General features: G+C 45.3%; 1 protein-coding gene across 9 annotated transcripts in view; it reads right to left on the bottom strand.

Annotated features, from left to right (window-relative positions):
• The window catches only part of ATOSA (atos homolog A), a 49,366-nt gene extending 30,388 nt beyond the window's left edge, over window positions 1-18,978 (bottom strand). For 4 of the 9 annotated variants that reach the window (XR_014229211.1, XR_014229212.1, XM_082322118.1 and 1 more), the window contains exon 1: window positions 5,452-5,531. Coding sequence is in view for 3 of the 9 variants with exons in the window: in XM_082322118.1 (XP_082178244.1) it covers window positions 5,452-5,523 (72 nt within the window). In the remaining 6 variants the exon portion in view is untranslated. Of the gene's footprint in view, window positions 1-5,451; window positions 5,550-17,787; window positions 18,217-18,960 lie in introns of those variants that run through there. The other 5 variants (XM_082322121.1, XM_082322123.1, XM_082322122.1 and 2 more) reach the window with 4 other exon arrangements.
• Window positions 18,979-20,575: the final 1,597 nt, after the last annotated feature.

Genomic DNA, 20,575 nt, shown 5'->3' with positions numbered 1-20,575 from the left:
TGACCTAGCTGCCCAGACAATCAAACACAGCAATATGATATGCTCTAGAAATACAGTTTGAGAATACAGTGGCTTGGCACACATCTACATGAAGGACTTCATTCTGTAAAGAAGCCACTGTTGTAGTGTAAGACCCACAGGCATAGATGTACCTCACAAAAACAGCAAGAGCTGAAGAACTACATGTTCTCAACAGCACTGATAAAACAGACTTACAACGGGTTGTTTATGCTTTATGGGAAGCGACCTGTGTTCAGTAATATACACAGGTCTTGTTCATGGCTTTCCCAGGGGACCAGATCAAAACCTGCCTCAGAAGCACTTCCCTCCAGTAGTTTCATGAAGTGCCATGAAGTTTAGTCTATACAAACACTCCTTCAGGTGTCCTACCCTGAAGATAGATATTGAACCTTCTCTTTTGAATTTAACTATAGTAGATACAGGAACTGTAGAGTAACTTTACTATAAAAATAAGAAAGATAGCACTTGGGGTCCTTCTAGCATGCTGCTCACAGTAGCCGAAGGCAAGCACCTTAGCAAAAAGAGCACGGACAAAGTAGGGCTGTAGTGGTATTTCTCCAGAATACTCTCCCAGTCTTTAACAACTGAACTAAAGGGGCAGAGAAGGTCCTACCCTGTCCAGTGGCAAACAGCTTCAACCCCCTCCATGGCCCCCACTACAGACCTCCGCTGTTCTCCAGTGACATTCCCCTACTCCCACCAAGGAGGACAAATGCCTGGCAAGTACAAGTCAGATGAAAGGCCACATCCAGCCCATGAGCCACAGGTTCTTCCTTGCTCCTCTGTACCATGCTCAGGCCAAATACAGAGAGCTTCCTACCCCATTCTCCCTTTCCCCCTTGCAATAGTATTCTAGTTGCAGCAGGTAATTTTGAAAAGGATTCACATAGATCCGCTCAGATTATAAACTTTCTTATTTAAACTAATGCTTTAACTGCCAGGCACTTTAAAGTATACAGTCCTTCAGACATCTTTTAGAAAGATCTTATAGGGACTGAAATACTCAAGGCCTCTAGGAATTCATATCCACATTCTCTTAGTTTACGTTTTCTCCTCCTCCAGCTGGTCTGCTTTGCCTTTTAAAATTTATTTTAAAGTCGTAAAACCAACAAGTCATCTTCAGCTCCATAAACTTTGCTAAAACTGGAGAGAAAAAAAGTGTTAGTTGCCATGGCAGCAGTGAGGAGTCTCTGGGTCAGGATCCAGAGAACTTCTCTTGTTCTGTCTGATCATTTGCATCAAAAGTTCAGCCATCTGTTATTAACTATTTAACAACAGTCTAGCTTGTTAGCAGTGGTGCTTGCTATTTAAGTTTGCAGAATCTAACTCCCCACCTTCACCCCTTTTGTAAAGCTCCTAATTAATGTGGAAATTCATCTGAGGGCTCGGTTATCTTTCAGGTACGATGACCACCATTACTTAAACTTGGTCAACGTTCTCCTTTCTCACCAAGGAAAAGGCATGCACTTCTTATGCAGACACCATCATCTGGAAGCAGCAGCTTTATTGTTAGTGACATCAATTTGAAGAGAATTTCATCAGACAGTAGACGATGTGGCTGAACTGCAAGACAGGCTGTATCCCTCCCGTTTAAGCATACTCCACTACATGTTATATTCCCGAGTTCCACAGCATCCCTCGGTCTTCTATACCCCATCTTCTCAATATTGCAGAAGAAAACAGTTTTGTAATTTTATTTCAGAGTATGAACAGCATAGATTCAACTATGTGATACTAGCAAGGAAATACTGCCTTTTATCCTCTATGAGAATCTGAAATATATTCATCTACTAGCTGTATACATTAAGAAAACAAAAACTTAGTTCTCACATTTCCAAGCTTAGAATTTTGGAGTTAAAAACCTTTTACCTTATCTTGACTTCACTATCTTAATTCAAATCTCTGTGACCTAAAGCAAAATACTGACTCTGAATCTAGTCCTAGGAGAGCAGGCCAGTCTTGTTGCTCCTCACTCATCATGCTCTCAGAAGAAAGTGGGAGGCCATACACTGACAAAAAGGGAACAACATGACTGTTTCTTTTACTGTTCCTAAAACTACTTCACACACACACACAAAAAAAAAAAAACAGCACTACTAGGAGCAAGTAACAGGCCTTCAGCAGGAAGTCCTTGTTTCAGTCATTTAACAAGGAAACACTGCCTCGCATATGCTAAGAGCATTCTGTTCACAGGCATAGCCAGTAAAGCTCAGATCCCCTGAACCTAAAGCAGAAGAAAAATTTTAAAAGTATTTATGTTGGAATATGGGAAGAGAGTTGCAGAGCATCAGAAGACTAAATTCACACATCCAAATAACAAAACAGTATTTTGCAGGCTAGTCTTTCATTCAGATGACAAGCAGACCAGCAGCCTATGGTATGCACTAGCAATCTCAGTGTGGCAAGACCTGGTGCAGAGACAGCACTGGCTCAGGCGCCTTCTCAGATTCTACAAAGATGAGAGATTTGGTAGATACAACCACACGTGCATAGAATAGGTCTGATGTAATGCGGTGGTTTAGAGACAGACGTGATACTGTATCAAAACAAGAACCCAGACAGTTCCATTACTTCTGGTTCCAATGAGAACAATGCAACTAAACAGCCTAGAAGTGTCTGAAAAGGCTTTTCTTTCAGCATGTTCAGGAAAAGTCTCCATTACAGATACTCAACTTCACATGTGAAGGCTTGGTGAATTACATGGCAGGGCAGCTTTCTGACTATCAAACCATGTTAACTCCAGAGACTTGGTTCAACTCCAAGAAGCTACGTGAACACTGATGGCATACCTAAGCCCAAGATAAATACAGTCACACTGGGGAAGAACTGTTAAGCACATTTTCTCCCTACATGTGAGGCACCTACTAATGCTGCTGAGCTTGTTTGTTTGTTTGTTTCCCCAGAATAACTGAAAAACAAGAAAATGAGAAACAAACCAAACAGTGCAAATGCACTGTTAACAATCAAGCTTTTAAAGAATATTCACAAGGAGAAGAGATAGAAACACTCAAGAATTCAAGAATTTTATTTTAATGGACAACACATTAAACATTAGATATATAGTATGCAGGTTAAGAAGGAGCTGATACTCTTATAACTTTATTACAACATCATGTCAGTTAGAAATTACACCTACAAGCTGGAAACTTCTGCAGCACTGCTGCTAGAACAGAACTAGCTATCAGGATACTTAAAGCACACAGAGAAAAAAAAGCATAGGACTTGTTAGGAAGCGTCCTCAGGTAAGGAATGTACGTTAAGAATCCCATTATTTTATCTGAAATAAAGAAAAAGACAAAAAGCCCAGAGCAAACTATTTTCATGACATCTGACCTCTTCTACTGCAGTTTCTTTCTGTGTTCATCTTCTCTTTGTGCTTTCCTACTTCATCGCTCAAAGCTTTGATGTTACAACCTGTTCATTGTCATCTAAGTGGTGGGTAATTTATCTTGTGGAACTTTGTCAGAACATGTTTGACCACCCAAAATCCTCCTCCTAGCTAGTGAGGCTACCTCCAGCTTCAGTAGGTTTGTTTCAGTATTTGCAGTCCAGATTATTTACAGGGTGGGGTGCAGGGAAAGGAGTGAGTCTAGCAGACCAAAGGCAGATACTGTACTTCTTCATCAGAAATGCAAGGAGCTCGGAAAGAACTGAGATGAAATTGATGATGGTGGAGCAGCACGAAGCTCCTCGGGTAATTTTTCCAATGCTATTAACCTTCACCTACAAGGCCTGCCCTTAAGCAGTTAAACAGTAACCTGCAAAAGTAAAAAAGTTACAAAAGAGACAATATATGCTTCTCATCTTAAAAATTTCTGGGAGAATGGCCAGGCCCATTAAATTGTTTTTAAACTTTATTTGGGAGGATCAACGAGGACATTACAACTCTCAAGTTGTGTAAAAGACTGCTCATTTTAAAATGGACACCAGAGCCTACTATGGAATTTTGAATGCATAAAACAAAAGAACATTTTTGATAGTTTTAGAATTCAACTGTGTCACACAGCACAATTCAGCTATTTACAAGTTTCCACATTGTAAGTCATCTTATTAAGCTTTAACAGTCTTCTGGTACTCAAAAGAATAAAATGTTACATTGGGTCAAAATTTAAAGGCTGAACAGAACTTCAGCCAAGAATCTATTTTGCCTCCCTCTCTCCTAATATATGGTAATTTTCTACATAGCAAAATGGCAGGCATTAACACATTTAAAATTTAATATATGCAATTACAAAATTTCACTTTGTCCTCTCAAAAATTCCTTACTACTTTATAAAGCAATGCTTCAGCGATTCAAAACCAATATTCCCACACAAACCACAAGAGTACACTAGTGGAATTGTTCCTCCTCCTGTATCAGGAGATGAACATCTAACGTCAGCAGGATCCCTGTAGCTAGAGCTCTGGTACCTTTTGGAGGAGCACCAACAAGCTCTAGACCCAGGATGACAATATATGCAAGTACTTGGTCGGAACAACATTTGCATTTTTAGAGAACACGTTTGCATATAAAGGAATGGATAACCCTCAATTCAGCATTGAGTTCAGTATGCTATTTAATTAGCTTTAAACATAGCATATAGTTGAGCAACCAGTAAGCTGCTAATTAAAAAATACATATTTTTAGTTGCCCCCAAAGCTGACGTATTTGCATCAGCTTCATTTGCCCCAAGACAAACAAGTAGTGGCAAAGGGCTGATAATGTTTTCATGCATTGTTCCTAGCAGAAATCAAAATACTGTAATAGTTTCCTCCTGCTGGAGGGGAGGAAAAAAAAAAAAAAAAAAAAGGGAGACAGAAACTTGACCTACATAACAAGGCATGGAAGAAACTCCGTTAAGCTTCAGGGTGTTTTTGGGAGGGGGGTAGAGGTTTTTTTTCTCCATAACAATGAAGAGTCAAGCAGTTACATATGGCTACACTAGCTACAACTGTTAGCAGATTTGACATTTAACTAGATGTCTCGCTTTTAAGGCTTAAAAATATCCCCCTCCTGTTCCAGGCCATTTAATACTCTTGCCCTAACAATGTAATGAATTAACAGAGTTAATTTTTAGGCTGTCCATTACTTTCCTGTAAAGGGAAGTTGAAAAAAAAAAAAAGACCTCACAAAAATCCAACTTTCACAGGCTCGGTATACAGAACGAAAGTCAGAACATGGGGTGAAACTCTTTTTTTAAAGGGACTATTTACAGACTAAGTACCGCACGCTTCTTCAGCGCAACCGGAGAGGCAAACTTTAGTACAGGCGGATTTTAAATCACCTTTCGTAGAGGAACACCAACAAAAGCTGCGGGTCGCTCTCCCAGTGACACAGCTCCAGCTTGTGTCGAGCCGGGGAGGGCCCCCGGCCCGGTGCCACCGGCCCCCCCGCCGCCCCCCCACCCAAGCCCCCCGCTCTGGGCGGGCGGGCGCCGCGGCCGTACGCACCTTCTCCGCGCGGCCCCGTGCTCCCGCGGCGAGCCCCGCCGCCGCGCCGGCGCGGGTGGGTGCCCACGGCATCTTCCACAAAGGAGGCAGAGTAGGGGCGAGCATAGCAACAGGCCCGGGCGCCGATTGGCCCCGCCGGGCGAGCGCCGGCCTCCTCGGCGGCACGGCCCGGCCCGGCCCGGCCCCCGCCCGCCCCCGCCGCCCCGCCGGGGCAGGTGAACGCGGAGGGGGGGCGGGAGGGAGAGAGCACACACCCGCGGCGGCAGCAACCGCTCAGATTGGTACTGAAGCGCGACTGTTAGCAAGAAAGAGCGCGACTGCCACGCGTGCCCCTGCCCGGGGAATAAACAGGCTGTGGCGGAACCGCCGACACGCGTGGGAGCGCGGGGGGCACGACCTCCCGGCGGGCCGCGGCTGCCGCCGCCCCGCCCTGCCCCTCCGCAGCCTGAGCCGGCAGGAGCCCGCAGGAGCCGCCGGCCCCCCGGGCCCGACTCCCTCTCGGAGGGGGATTTTAAAGCCGGCGAAAGGGCCGAGCCCGCCCCCGCCGCAGCAGGGCCCGGCCGGCGGAGCGGCGGGAGGGGGCGGGCAGGGGCTGCCCGGGGGCGCGGCGGCGTTGTGCCACCCGCACCGGCGAACAGCCCCGAGCCGAGCCGAGCTCCCAGGTGTCGGTGCGCTGGGAACACACCCCCGGCGTTCACCCACCGCACCCGTTTTGAGGCACCGGCCCGGCGCAGCAGCGTATCGAGGCGGTGAAGATCGGCACCTGGGGCGGGGAAGGGGCCGCCCGCCCGCCCAGGGTCGCTCACTGCCGCCCCGCCCGCACGGCGCACACCGCGGGAGGAAAGTCCCACTACTAGCTCTCCTTGCCTTACTGTAGCTCTTAAACCTACCTGATGAGCTCCCTGCTTCAGTATTTATTCTGACCTCCTCCTCAGTTTTTTAGCGGGCGCTTTTGGGGACTAATTTATGAAGTTGTTTCAAGGGAGTAGCCTCAAAACTGCACGTATTATCCTAGGCGGAGTCTGAACAACGTTGTCCACATTAAACAATTTCATCCAGTTCTTACCTATTTACAAGAACCAAAGTCAGATGACATTAACCATATTAACATAATCAGCAGGAAAAAAAAAAATCTTACTCTCAGCCTAACCACGTTACAAAACAAGAATAAAACTCTTGTTCTGTAATTAGATGCCATGAAACTATGAGAAGTCCAGATCAAACTAGACTTCACAACCACATTCAAAATCCAGTAGCACTCACTAACCCGTTCAAGAGCGTGGAAAATATGCTACTTACTTCACAGAACAATGACATTTCCCCGCTCACATTTTATATAGCGGTATCATTTATTTAGCTGTGGTTGCGAGAAAACAGCCTATACCAGATTTTTAAGTAGACATTTTATCCAAGGAAGGTTGGATACCTTTTAGTAGTTGGCCCATTTAAAGATTGTAGATACAGATAGTGCCTTACAGAAAGCTACACGCAAAACATACCATTTCATTAGTCACTGACATTCAGGCTTCCTGTATATTTTATCTCAGTTTGCTTTCCAAGTATTTTTCTTTCATGGAACATTTACTTCTACAAAAACACCGTAGTTTATAGTTGTCTGAAAAAGCAGTTTCAAATTTTCTTAATCGAGCAACCACCTAGCCTTTGAAAAAAGTACTCAGATAGTTTTCTATGAAACAGTTATTCAATATCTATGGGAGGAATGGGAGGGGTAAGAGAAATATTTATCACACTGGTAAACACAGTATGTTTAGAAGTTTTGCTAACAAGAGGCAGAAGCAACAAGCCTGAGTCCATTCCCATGCGGGCCAGCAGAGACAGTATTCCGGAGGCACCAGTTGTTTTTACAGGCCAACTAACAATGTTTTAGTGAGGAGCAGCTGCCTCTAGATGACAGGCATACCTACCCACCATAATGCTCCTGAACAGTCTCCCCACGCTGGGCTACTGGAGCGCAACCACAAAGATCCTTTTCACACCTGATATTCTTCAAATACAGTAGAAGTACGACAGACAGCATGTTGACACTCCAGCTTTTACGCTTACTGTCCTAAGCCAGCCGTAGATATACACAGCTGAGCTCTGTGCATATTTGGGGAAGAACACCCCAGAAATGCATGCATCTGGCCTATTAAAATGCTAAATTTAGAAATTACCATATTAGAAATTCCAAACAAAACCCACCTTGAAGCATGCTACTCATTTATCAGTTTGATCTTGTATTCTTCCACAAATTCCAGTAGAGGTACAAGATACATAAGGTAACGGGACATTGCTAGTGTGATTGAACATAAGAGAATACAGTAGCACAAAGAGATATACATAGGACTTTACCCTAAGCTGCGTATTCCACCATCATAAAGTAGCTGCACCTAAAATACTACTAATACCCTTGCAATTTAATACTGTACTAAATGACTAATAATAAGCAAGATAAACAGACTGTATTTTAACCCACCTTCTGCCACAAACAGGATAACACTCATGAAAATAAAAAAAAAAAAAAATGAGGTCTTGATAAGAATGGATTTTATCCAACACAAACTTTAGGAATAAGCAGTCCTACACATTTCACAAAGCAGGAAATCCCAGCCAAGTGTGGTTCATCTCAGCATCAAGTCAACTATGCATCAGTTCAGCAGCACTTGCCAGTAGACATAATTGGCATCATCTCTACGTTGCAAAAAACACTCAGCTTCAGCCTTTGGAGGGCCATGCCAAAGCACGGGATGTCGAGCAATGAGCTAGTTCAGAAAAACACTAGTTCAGATTCCAGCCCTGCCTTGTGCAGGAAAAGCGAGGTGTGCACGTGACCTCTAAGGAGCGAAGCATAAGTGACTTCATGGCACCTTATGTTTACACAGCCTAGTTGTAGAGACGAGATAAAAAAACAAAAGCACATTTCTACCAATGCATCCCTTGCTTGAAACAATCATTTTGGATTGAGTTACTAATTTGCGGACTATAAAAAACACTAAGCACTCATACAGACAACCTTATTCCCCTTCGCCCCCCTCAGATGCTCAAATCCCCAGAACAAAGCTGAGGGCAGTTCTTGATGCTTGCAATGCATGTTAAAAAGCTGATAAGATATACCATCCACAGTCTTAATTCATGTATAGCTTTCCTTTTTCTGATGTTTAAAGTCAAATTTCATGAATGAGAAAGACTACATATAGTCTCTAGTATGCCTAGAAAAGTTGAAAGCATCAGATGCTAACAGTTCCACTATGATTTTAAAACAAAATCAGTGCAGATCATAAAGCTACTTAACATTTCATACTAGAAGCTAACTGAGAATAAATACAACCAGCTTATAAAAAGTTTCCTAAAACATTTATGAAACTGAAAGCCATTATATATTCTCAAAATGAAGATGGGATGAAAGAACATCAAGCATCAAGCAGCATCACTTAACCTTTTCTCTCTAACAGATCCAAAATACTTTCTCACAGAAACTTGTTAAATCAGTGAGACTATCAGCAGGAAACATCCAAAGGCAGTACAATAACAGCCAGTTATGCCAATTTTAGTGAACTTAATCGCTCAATGTAGGATGAGGCAGATGTGTATTCTAGCAGTTTTACACTGATCTCCTGATCTTTACCTTCAAATTTTTCTGGTATTATGAACCATTCCTCCTGCTTCAGCTCCATAAGCTGGCTACTTGGTTCTACTCATTCACTTTTTAACAGCAGGCACACTTCTAAAAGGGGTCTTCCATACCTTCCTTGCACTAGCGTGGTGTAAGCAGTTACACTGTCTGAACATCCCACATGGCCACCAGTGTAGCTACAGCAGCAATCATTACCCAGCCCTCTCCCCCAATTCTAGTCCCCCAGACACATTGTTTCTCATGGCTTCCCCCTAGTGAGCAAAATTTCTTGGCCATTTGAATAGCATGTGCTTCAAAAGGAAGAAACTGTTTCCCCTTCAAAATAAAGCAAAACAAAGCCATACTTTTTATTAAAAGGTATCTGAAGTGGGAAACCTTCCATAGGAAATATGCTTAATGAGTTGCGTTTAAAGAATTATACAGCAGAGAAAAAAGGCTTTACCTTTGAGCAGCATGAGTGTTAATATTAATCCCTTTCCCCTAACCATGCATTCCCAGTCCATGCTGATCTTGACGATTTTGTCCCTGTTCAGTTCCTACTGGAAACTCCTCCTCCTTTACTCCACGTCACTGAAATATTTACTAAAGCTCTCCTCCTCCTGATGCATTTGCCTCTTCCCCCTTACCCCCAAGTCCGACTACTTCATCAAAATTAAAAGCCTGACTAAAAAAGCTGTAGCAAGAAAGAGCAAGTAAATAGGATGTCCTACTGGGGCTGCGTTGTAAATATTCAGAGCTAACATGCAAAGAAAATGCAGATACTTTACAGAAAACTGCACAAAGCATTAACACAACATATCAAAAATTCACTCCGCTAACACAGAAGTTATGCCTTCAGCGACTAGTCACAGACATTTCTTCAGGTATTACTCTTAACCAGCCTCTCTGCCCCCCAAGTCTGCAGACAAAGCTTTCTACCAAACTTGCTGACCTGCCTGAAAGCGTGAGCGAGCCATGGTGTGTTTCACTTACGTTGCTGGGCTGGTGCCCTGGCAGGGAACCAAGGAGAACAATACCTTGCAGGGGAGAAGGGCCTCCCACCACTGAAAAAAAGAGTGTGCTGACCACAGCAGCTCTTCCTGCACCTCTCCTTCTCCTTCCCCTGACCCTCAGAAGAAACCACCACCACCCCAACACCTCCCACCACGGTACTGACTGTACTGAGGATACGGGCTAATACTCGCCATCCTCAACTCTTCACTGAAGTTCTCCCTCTTGCCCTTCCCTCCCCCATTATACCCAACAACAAGACAATACTTGCACAGCACCCTGAGAAAGAAGCTTAATTTATTGCAGCACAGAGAAGTGTGAAACATGCCCTAAAAATGCTGAAGGCTCATCAGTGGGCAAAAGGAATCCCTGCATGCACAGCACCATTAAAAGGTTAAACTAGCATAAGCAGTCACCTGCTTGCAGTCTCACTAAAGTTCACAGGCTAAAATGGACTTACTTACTAACCTGCTTCCCAGGGATCTTAATGGAGAAAAAAAAAAAATCACTAACTTCACAGGATACGCAATGTAAAACAGATGACATGGCACATATGCAATCAGAGATTCCTTATTTCTGATACATTCTTTTTTATTATACCTCAGAAGAAAATCCAACTAGTTTTTTCCCTAGGAACAAAAAAGTCATACTTAGCAATAGGTTTGGGAAATGCACTGATCACTGCTAAGAGAAAAGGTTAAGTGCCCTGTGTTTACTGGGTACTACATATCTGGACAGAAAGAGATTGGATGCCTTCCCACAAAAGGAAAAATGGTCAAATCAAAATAAAAGTGTACGGGGGGAGCTGAAGAACTCCTCTTACTGCTCTTAAAGAAACAAAGTTGTCCAGAAGACTTCTCAGTAAGACTATTTTGGTCACCTTTTTTCTTAATAAAGGTTCTTCCATTCAGGACACCCATGGAAACGTCATTAGTATTTCACATATGTGAGTGCTTCCTTCCCCATGTGTTCATCTGCCTCCACTGATTCATACACAGCTCTTCTCCAAATTATCCCTGAGAATGTCCTCATACCACCCCATTACATCTTTGCATTTTGAGTCAACATAATGTAGTAATACCATCCCAGATAGCAACTTTAAATAGTTTTGGTCCCAAAGTTAACATTAAAAGATAATGCAAAAATCACTAGCGAAAGGAACTAGTCAGGCCCATTTAACAAGGAAGAAAATATATTAATACAACCAAGTATAAACACTTTATATGGTCAGAACAACACTGAATTGTTAAGAACAGCTGGAGAATTTTCATAGCTCTTACAACTCAATTATACTGTTTATGAGTAGCCTTTATAAAAATCTCTCTTCCAATCCTGGTACAGTTATGCATGCAGATCAAGAATAACTGCACATGGCTTTGGCTGTGTGCTTACAGCTATATTCATCCCACCCTGCACTGGACAAGCAGAAAAAGGAATATGTAATGAATGTTAGGTCTTCCAAAGTCCAACTACCTACCCAAGTCCAAGCAGCACTCTTCTGTATTTGCAGTCACCCGGGTTTACAGACATCCTTAATCACCTACTTATACATGAAGTTTTTGTACTCGGTAGTACAAAGGTAACCATGCAATTGTACATGCACTTCTAAAACAATTTAAACTTAAAAAACGGCTTCTGTCTAAACATTAAATACAAATGACCTGCAAAGACTGAACAATTTACTACCACCTTGAAAGACAATGATGTAAGACACCTTCGAAAATCTAGAAACATAGTTTAGCAAGTATCACATCAGAATGGAGAAAGTAGTTATTATAGCTATAATTCCAGTTAAACTGCAAGACCTTATTGACTAAAGAACAGCTAGCAACTGCCAGACTGTTATCCTAAACTTGTTGCTGATAGGATAAAAGGCTATGGCTATTTCACCAGCATTTAACAGTTGCTATTAGTAGACATTTGTCAAAATAACAAAGAAACATTTTGTAAACAGTGAAGTAGACAGAGCAAGTTCTTTTAATAAAAGTCATATAGCTGGTTTGTTCCCGTCAGTTACTCTGTTTGCACAGAAGATTTCTAATTTTAATAAGCAGAACTTCATTTGGCAACAAACTCACAGCTCTCATGAGAATCTGTATTTATAAATGTTAGCTTATTTTTAAAAACATTCAGAAGATGGCAGACCTCAGATCCAATAATAGTTTCAACACTGCCCTTAACAACTAAGTCCAATCTAATATGCTTCAGCCCAGGGATCTGATCTGGCATGCCAAAGTTTTTCACTTCAGCAAGTCAAGAATATGGTCAGAAGGGTCAGTTATATAGTCCAAGCCTATGGACTTGGCATATCCACAAGCCCCAAAATATCCACCTAAATGCCACTCCAGCAGCATCTATTTTAGCAACAGGAGCCCCACTGAAGGCAGCTAGTATGGACAACTCCAACCCAACAAAAAGAAAATGGCAAAGCTGTTATTAGTATGGTTTGTTCTCTCTGAGGAACAGGCACGCAATGAAGAACACTCACTGCTCAACATGGATAAAAGCACTCTTCCAACCCAAGAGCTACTTCTACAGTAGGAGCACTTGCGTCGCTGTCGACACTAGCTACAGGTTACAGAACAGGTAGGAAAACTTTAACGTAAGCAGGTATTTCAACCCAAAACCTAAGATTTTCCTATTCTACAAATGAATATCCCTAGATTTAGGGAGGCGGGGGGGGCGGGGGAAGTGAAGCATCTGAAAGATAAGAATTCTTCTAAGTTAAATTTTTGTAGTAGAAATTTAATCAAAGGGCATATATTCCCATTTCTTGGATGCAAGGACAGAGGTGTAGACTTTACCCTCAATTAAAAAAAAAAAAAAAAAAGAAAGGCTTATATTCCTGTCCACTCATCCTCATCCACTGCATCTATATATTAAGTGTTATCAGGACAAATCTGCTCTCCCCAAAGATTAGGGCTAGATGGCTTCATGGCTTATAAATGGAGTCTGAGTATAATATCCTGACCACCTGTCAGTTTGGTTGGTTTGTTGGTTTTTTTGTTTGTTTGTTTGTTTTCTTTTTTTAATCCCAAACAGTTTTAGTTTTTCTTTCTTTTAAAGAATACACTGGTTGTATTTGAAAGTAATCCACATAGGAAAAGCAGACCCCCCCGCCCTTTCCTGCCCTCGGAGCTAGCCTCCCTCACCACACGCACCTTCTCGCACGTGCCCCTGTGCGGCGGAGCGTGTTTGCCAGCACGGCTTCCTCCCGGGCCAGGGAGCAGCGTCACCTCCAGCTCATTACCACCCAACCTGCACTTACCTGTGGCAACCAAGCCCGAAGCATTGCCCAAACACTTTTGGAGTGACAGCTCCACTGAGCAGGAAGCACCTCATCTCCAGTTTATTACTTTGTTTACTGGCAATGTCGTTCTACCACAGAAAAGTTTAAGTGCTTCATGACATTTCACTGAGAAGATACAGAATTAAAGTGCTGTATCACAGTGCAATATAGTACACTAAAATACCACTCATCCTTTTTCAAAAGATATTTTCACTTCCTGATCTGCATACTCTGTAGCACATCTTCTTTGCTAAGAAGTTCCACAAAATCTTTCATGGAGTTAATACAGGGCATAAAACTAAGTCTTGTTTTTAAAAACAAGGACGTTATCCAGATCTCCTCATTTAACAACTAACTCCACAACTCCTAAACACACTGGTTCAATTCATTTCCCCCCAATCCCATGCCTCCTCATCCTTATTCAATCAACTGTTCATCAATCTCTCCTCCAGCTTTCCTCACAGATACATTCAGAAATCCTTCAGCTATGTTTCTGACAGGAGGTAGTAAACAGACTTTCGTTGAACCCAAAAAGTTAGCTCTTTCCATACCAAACTACCAAATAAGGTGGAAGAAAGTCTCTTAACCCAGTTACTACAAAGAGACCCAGAGGCACATATCCAAGCTTGACTTGCAAAGAAGGAAGAAGAAGAGAAAAAGCCATCTTCAGACTGATTGTTCCTCTCTTGTAGGCAGAACACCATTTCTTTAAATTAGGATAATCTCAAGGAGGGAATTAATGCTTCAGAAAGTAAGAGACAACTGCTTTTGCTTAATTTGTAAGTGAAAACAGAATAGTCTCTACACAGAGAGCACACAGCAGAGGAATAAACAAAGCAAGGTAATAAAGAAGTAAGAAAAGTCTAGAATAAGGTGATAAAAACCAGCCAGTATGCATTTAGAGACAAACAAGCCTGTCTTCCTCCTTTAACTGATCATTCATGCAGTGAGGGGGAGGGAAGAGGAAGGAGCAGTAACTCTGAGCTATTTAGACTATAGTAAGACTTTTGATGTCTTGTAACATTCCCACAGTAAAACATGATTATACTGTAGATTCATCGAAACCACAAGATTTTTTCCAGTTGTGCACCAAGTGTACTCTAAGAGTACGTAACGAGCCTTCCGAGTTTGGCAGTAAGCTATCACCCTGACATTATGCAATGTTTTCCTTAACTCCGATGGTGAAACAGTGTGTTTATACAGTTTACGAACAAAGCTGAACTGGAAGAGTTTGCAAGCACTCTGCTACGAAGTCTAGTTCTGTCTTCCAAATTCAATAAACTGGCAAAGTGATCTGAAGTCATTAGAACGAAGTTCAATAGAAGTAAGAGCAAAGCTCTATACTTGAGAAAGGAAACAGTGGTCCAAACGTGCAACGTGAAGCAGCTGACGAGGCAGCTGTACTGCAGAAACTAAATTGTGATGATATCATGGATCAAAGCTAGGTAAGTTGATATGTTGTTACTGCAGAAAAAGAAAAAAAAACAAAACAACAAAACCAAAACTCAAACGTCACTCCAAAACCATTGTATGTAAGAAAGGGAGGTAAATCATTCTTCTCACCAGCGCTGGTGAAGCCCCAGCTGAAGCAATGTGACCACTGTATTTTAAGATGCTTCAACACCTCACTTTAATAATGGCAGTGTAGGAAAGGTAAAGCCATCAGTAATTTAGTTACTGAATTCTCCAGACCCGGTACAGAGGTAGTTATGTGAATGAGCTGAGCACAACCACTGGCCTTCCACACTGACACCCCACCTGACAGGTAAGTCCTGAGCGATGCTCATGACACATGTCCTGTGAATGCCCTGTGCCCTTGCTTGGCAAAGGAATAAGTTCACGTTTTCACCTGCACTTTCAAACTTCTCTTCCTCACTTGCAAAACTGCTCCATGGATTTGCTATGGAACACTCCACATTCCATCTCCTCCATACTGCTCTCATATATTGCATACCTTAGGGCCAAATTTCCCTTTTTTCTTAATTCCTACTCATCCCTCTCACCTCCTTAAATTAAAATATTCTATAACATTTCCCACTGTTAAAAAAAGTGGTTGCACACTTGGATCTCCCCTTTCTTCTCCTGCACCACCCATTTTTGCTGGTGATAACAAGAATCTTACTGGTAGTATGACAAAGGCTAAACCATACCTTCTCCCAGCATGCCTGGGCATTACAATCTTCTTAAGTATACTTTTAAGCTTAATTCTAACTACAAGAACTACATCTCTTCGCTCCAAATGGATTCCGATATAATTATTTGTAAGAATGAAAAAAAAAAAAAAAAACAAAAAAAAAAAACAAAACACCAGAACATTTCAAGTCCTTTTAAGTCTGTTTCTTTATGTTTCACTTGGTGTGTGCATTTGCAGTCTTCTCGGGATTTTGAGGGTCTGTAGGAAAGCGAAGGCTGTGGCAAGCTGAGTGGTCTGCTTCTCCCCTGTCCTTTGCTATTAATTTGCGACGATTGGAAGCAGGTGACTGCACACTTGACTGCTTGTATCCTGTGGTGCAGCTGCTATGCAGAAAGCAGCACATGTAAACATTTGCATGATTCGTGCCTCCTAAGAGTCTCTGTGGGCTGCATGTGGCATTTAGGCAGCACTTTCACAACCCCCTTTGTGCATGGTATTGCTCCATTACATTGGCACACAGTTAAGCTAGAGGTAGTTACTAAAATGGCTGGAGATACTCTCCAATGCTTGGCAAGATCCATGATTTTTGTTAATTTTCTTAAAAGAATTTGAAGACATTACTTCTGAAGGGTTTCACCCAGTGTGTGAGACATTTTACAACAGATAGGAATCTCAATTTATTAACTGTCAGCTTTGAGGGAAAAAAAAAACCAAACCAAAAAACCCAGAAAACATAACCCAACAACCTAAAAAACTTGCTTCCTTCATAAATTTGGTTCTCTCTACACCAGATTGATTAAAAAAAAGGCATCTGATGGCTTATTATACAGCAACTAAAAAATGTTTCCAACATTCTAAATTTTCTGCCTAAAAATTAAAGAAAAGAATAGACAAAGGTCATATAGAGGTTTTGAACTGCTACAGCAGAACATTTTAAAGCTGCAAATATTGACTTGGGTTTTACCTGGCTCTTTTGAAATTTTATTTCACCTTGGCAGTAAATAGTTTTCAGACTTCAGGGTCTGGTATTAAAATCTAAAGAGATTCTAAAACAACCTGCCTTGCTGCATTTGATCAGGTGAAGGTTTAAGCAATTAAGAAATAAAGAGGAAAGCCCCTTTTGAATCCCTAGTACTTAAACCCTATTAATTTATGCACATGGTTACGATCATTTCAGTACTATCGTCACACCATATAATCCTTACAGCATATACACACAAGAAATCCACCTAGCAGTGGCCATTTATGTGGTATCACTATTAGCAAACATGTCATTAACAAACCTAATTAAGATGTGTATGTCATGTAAGTGTTAGTATTTAATACACGGATATCTAAGCTATACTAAAGTGTTTCTCAAGACACCAAAGTGATTATAACACAAAAAGAATGTTTTTAAAACTGAAAGCAAGCAGGTAAACAGTAGAATCATCAAAACTTTAAGAAACCCAAATATCTAAGCAAGGATTTTTTTTTTTTAATTAACACTCAGAATTCTACGATGAGATTTGTTTTAAAAAAAAAAATCTTGCTTTAACTAACAGGAATCAATAATCACTGCTCATGTGGATCAAAATAGAAGTCATGACATATTTTCAACTCTAGGGGCATCAGCAGCTGTTGCTATACTGCAAAAGAGCTGAAGTGTTATAAACACATACATAGACAGTCGACTTTATTTTTCTGTAAAACCAGATGTCAGTAATCCAGATAAGACAGTAACCAAATGATCGTGAAAATTTAATGTTTCAGCATGTTTTTTATGATACATCGCCTTTATAACTGGAACAAAACACCACTGTCGGGTTATAAAACAACACAGATGGAAGTTACGGTTATTTTCAGGGTGTTTTTCAGCCACATTTTGACATTTTCGTGCATGTGCCGGCATTGTCTGTCGATGCCCGATTTGCCTTTGACCAACTCCTGCCTCAGCACTGCAGGTCCGTGCTAACAAGCCGACTGTATCTGACACACAAACTGCAGCACTCCCGGGGCGAGAGGAGTTTGCTACGGCGTCGGCCTCCCTCCCATCCACCCCAGACAATGGAAAGCCGAAGGGCAGGCAGGACGCGGGGCTGTGGGCCGCCCTCGGAGGGGGCACCCTCCCGGCACCACCGGCATTTCCCCAGCCCAACCCGCGCACCTGGATTCTCTCCCATCCCCCAAAATGACAGGGAAGGGGATAAGGAAGCAGAGCGATAACACCGAAACCAAATACCAGGCCATTTCTAATCCTAGAAAGAAAACAGAACGAGCACGACAGAAATCTCTCGATAAACCGTTTACCTCGTTCCGGCTTCATTTTCTCCGTTTCCTCAGAGAGGTCCGAAAGGAGCCGGAGCGCCCCGCCGCTCTCCCCGAGACGGCTGGCTGTCGCTGCCTCCAGCTACCGACAGTAATGATTTTCCGTGTGTAACAACGACCGGCCGGAGGCGGGCCGCGCCGCCGGGGGCTCGCCCGACCCCGCCGCTAGCAGCTGGGCCCGCCGGCGGGCAGGCTGGCGGCCGGCCGGGGGAGGCTGAGCGCCGGCGGCCTCTCCCCGCGCCCGGCCAGGGTGTCCTTCCCTGACACGGCGCCGAGCGGGGCTATTTATAACCTGCCGGGGAAAAAATCCCACAACAACAGACCTCGGCTCACCCCCGGCCGCGCCGGCTCTGAGTCACCGCGGCCCCGGGCGACGGCAGCCCCGGCCGGAGTCCCCTCCCTCCCGCCTGCCCCGCGGAGGGCAGCGAGCGGGCCCCCCCCCCGCGCCCCGCCGGGCCCCCGCCCCGTCACCGGCCGGCGGCTGGCGGCGGGGGGCTGCCCGGCCCCTTCATCCCCGGCCCCGCCGCTGCCGCCCGGGCCGCCGGGCCGTGCCCCCCGCGCTTCGCCCCGGTCAGACAGCCCGCGCCTCCCGCCGCCGCGGAGCGCTGCTCTCCATGGCTCTGCCTCCTGCCCTTCCTCCGCCTCCTCCTCCTCCGCCTCGCCGCTGACTAACTCCCCTCCTCTCCGCCGGGCACTCCCTGCCTCCCGCCGAGCGGGGCACACACATCACAGCCCGGCGGCGGCGGGCAGGGCGGCTCGGCCGCCGGCAGGGGGGAGCGCGGCAGCCGCCCGCCGGGACCGCGGGGCCCCGCTCCGCTCCGCGCCCGCCCCGCGCCGCGCTCATCCCGCCCCCGGGCCGGGCCCGGCCGCCCCGCGCCGCCTCACGTGCCCCGCGGCGGCCAATCCTCTGCCCTCACTTCCTGCCCGCCCGCCCGCCCGCCGAGCCGCTCGTTGTCACGGCAACGGAGCGCCGGCCCGGCTGGGGCCTGCCGGCGGTGGCGGGCCCGGCCCGGCGGCGGGGAGCGCGGCCGCCGCTGCCCTGCAACGGTGGCGCCGCGGCTTATCGGTTACCCAAACGGCATCCTTCCCCCCGCCGCCGCCAAGTATTCTGGCAGGCAGGTTCCCCCGCGCGGAGGAGGGCGGCCCCTCGCTCACCCGGCTCCGGCGGGGGCTGGCGCGGCCCCTCAGCCCGCTCCCGCGACGGGCCTCTCCCGCACTGCCGTCAGCCGCTTGCTCTCCCTCTTCGCCCTGCGCGGCTACACGGGCGCTCTCACGCCGGCCCCCCGTGCCGCCACAGGAGCGCGGGCCCATGGCTGTAGGGATTTATATAGGTCTGCATGTACCGCGCGGTGATTCAAAGTGTGAACTGCCCCATCCGCGGGGGGTTGTGCCCCGCCCGCTCGCACCGCCCGGCCCGAGGAGCTGCGAAGGAGGGGAGGAGGCCGCGTTTGTGTCCCTGGCCCCGGGGGAGGCCGCTGCCCTGGTGCCGTCCCCTCACGGCCCATCGGCTGCCCTGCCTGGCAGCGCTCCGCTTGGCGCTCGCTTGACACCGATAACTGCGGAGGAACAATGGAGTCAGCTGGGCTGTGGTTACACAACCGCCTTAATCCAGCAGAAATTCAGGTTTCCCCGAAAGGGACGGGCCTGCGCCATCCCTCTTTTCAAGGCCTGCGTGGCTGCCTGTCAAAGCCGGTCAGGAACCGGGCTGCTGAAAGCGAACCTCCCTGCGGCTGCGGCCCTTTCTGAGCCCTGGGCCTGCTCCGTCGGGGTGCAGGCAAACTGCCAATGCCACCACGGAAAATGGGGGAACAAGCTGCGGTGGTGACAGGGCTCCCTCTCTCACCAGGGGCCCAGATCTGTGCAGGCTCAAGTGGCTGTGGTATCGTGGCCTCCTGACAGTAGAGGGAGGGCTCCAGCTCACCTGGAGACTGTACCAGGGCCAGGGAAAGCCCCACAGACAGCTCTATCACTCTGAGCTGGACTTGGTCAGAAAAGACAGATGAGATGATACAGGCCTCTCTTGCTTTAATGGGGTCCTATAGCTGGGGTATACACGGGCACCGCTGCACCGCCAGTCGTTACACTGGCAATTCCCTGCCACTGCGATTATTGTTTACACACATTTCCATCTTATAGACTGAGCCCTATGGCAGGCACTCACTCCCTACAGTGATTTATTGGTATGCACGTCTTCTGCCCTTTCTGTAGAGAAACAATGCGCCTGGGTCAGTCACTCCCCACCCTTTCTGGTGTGCCAGGATGCCTGCAGATGCATATACACTGAGGATCTGTGTAGCCACCCTCTTCTCACAGCCAGCCGAGCAGCCACTGAAGATACTGGAAAGAATGTAAAATTCCAGAACTACTTAATTCTACACTGTTTGGTTCATATGAACTGCATCTATTGCCCTCTCTTGTTTATCAGTTGTGCATCATCAGAGGGTGCTTCACAGAATAAACTGTGCAGTAAACACCTCTTCATACCCTGAAACACATGGGCAAGTGGGAGGGTATCACATGCAGTGCTTTGATACTACGCTCCTAAGTACATGAGTGTCACTTCTGTTGCTGTGTGACTGCTGTAGATGTGTTTGGTAATTACAGATCTCTGATCTCTCTGCCGGATGCAATATAATTGCAAATGTGGCAATCCAGAATTATAAAAGGATGAATTTGACTGAGCAATAAATAGTGTAGATGTATGTATATGTGAAGTTCAGCATGACTACACTGGGCATGATTCAGCCACCTGTCAGATCCTCCTACCGGT

The sequence above is a fragment of the Platalea leucorodia genome (genome assembly GCF_965183815.1).
Source record: "Platalea leucorodia genome assembly, chromosome: 9".
Lineage (NCBI taxonomy): Eukaryota > Metazoa > Chordata > Aves > Pelecaniformes > Threskiornithidae > Platalea > Platalea leucorodia.
This window is presented reverse-complemented; position numbering and strand designations above follow the sequence as displayed.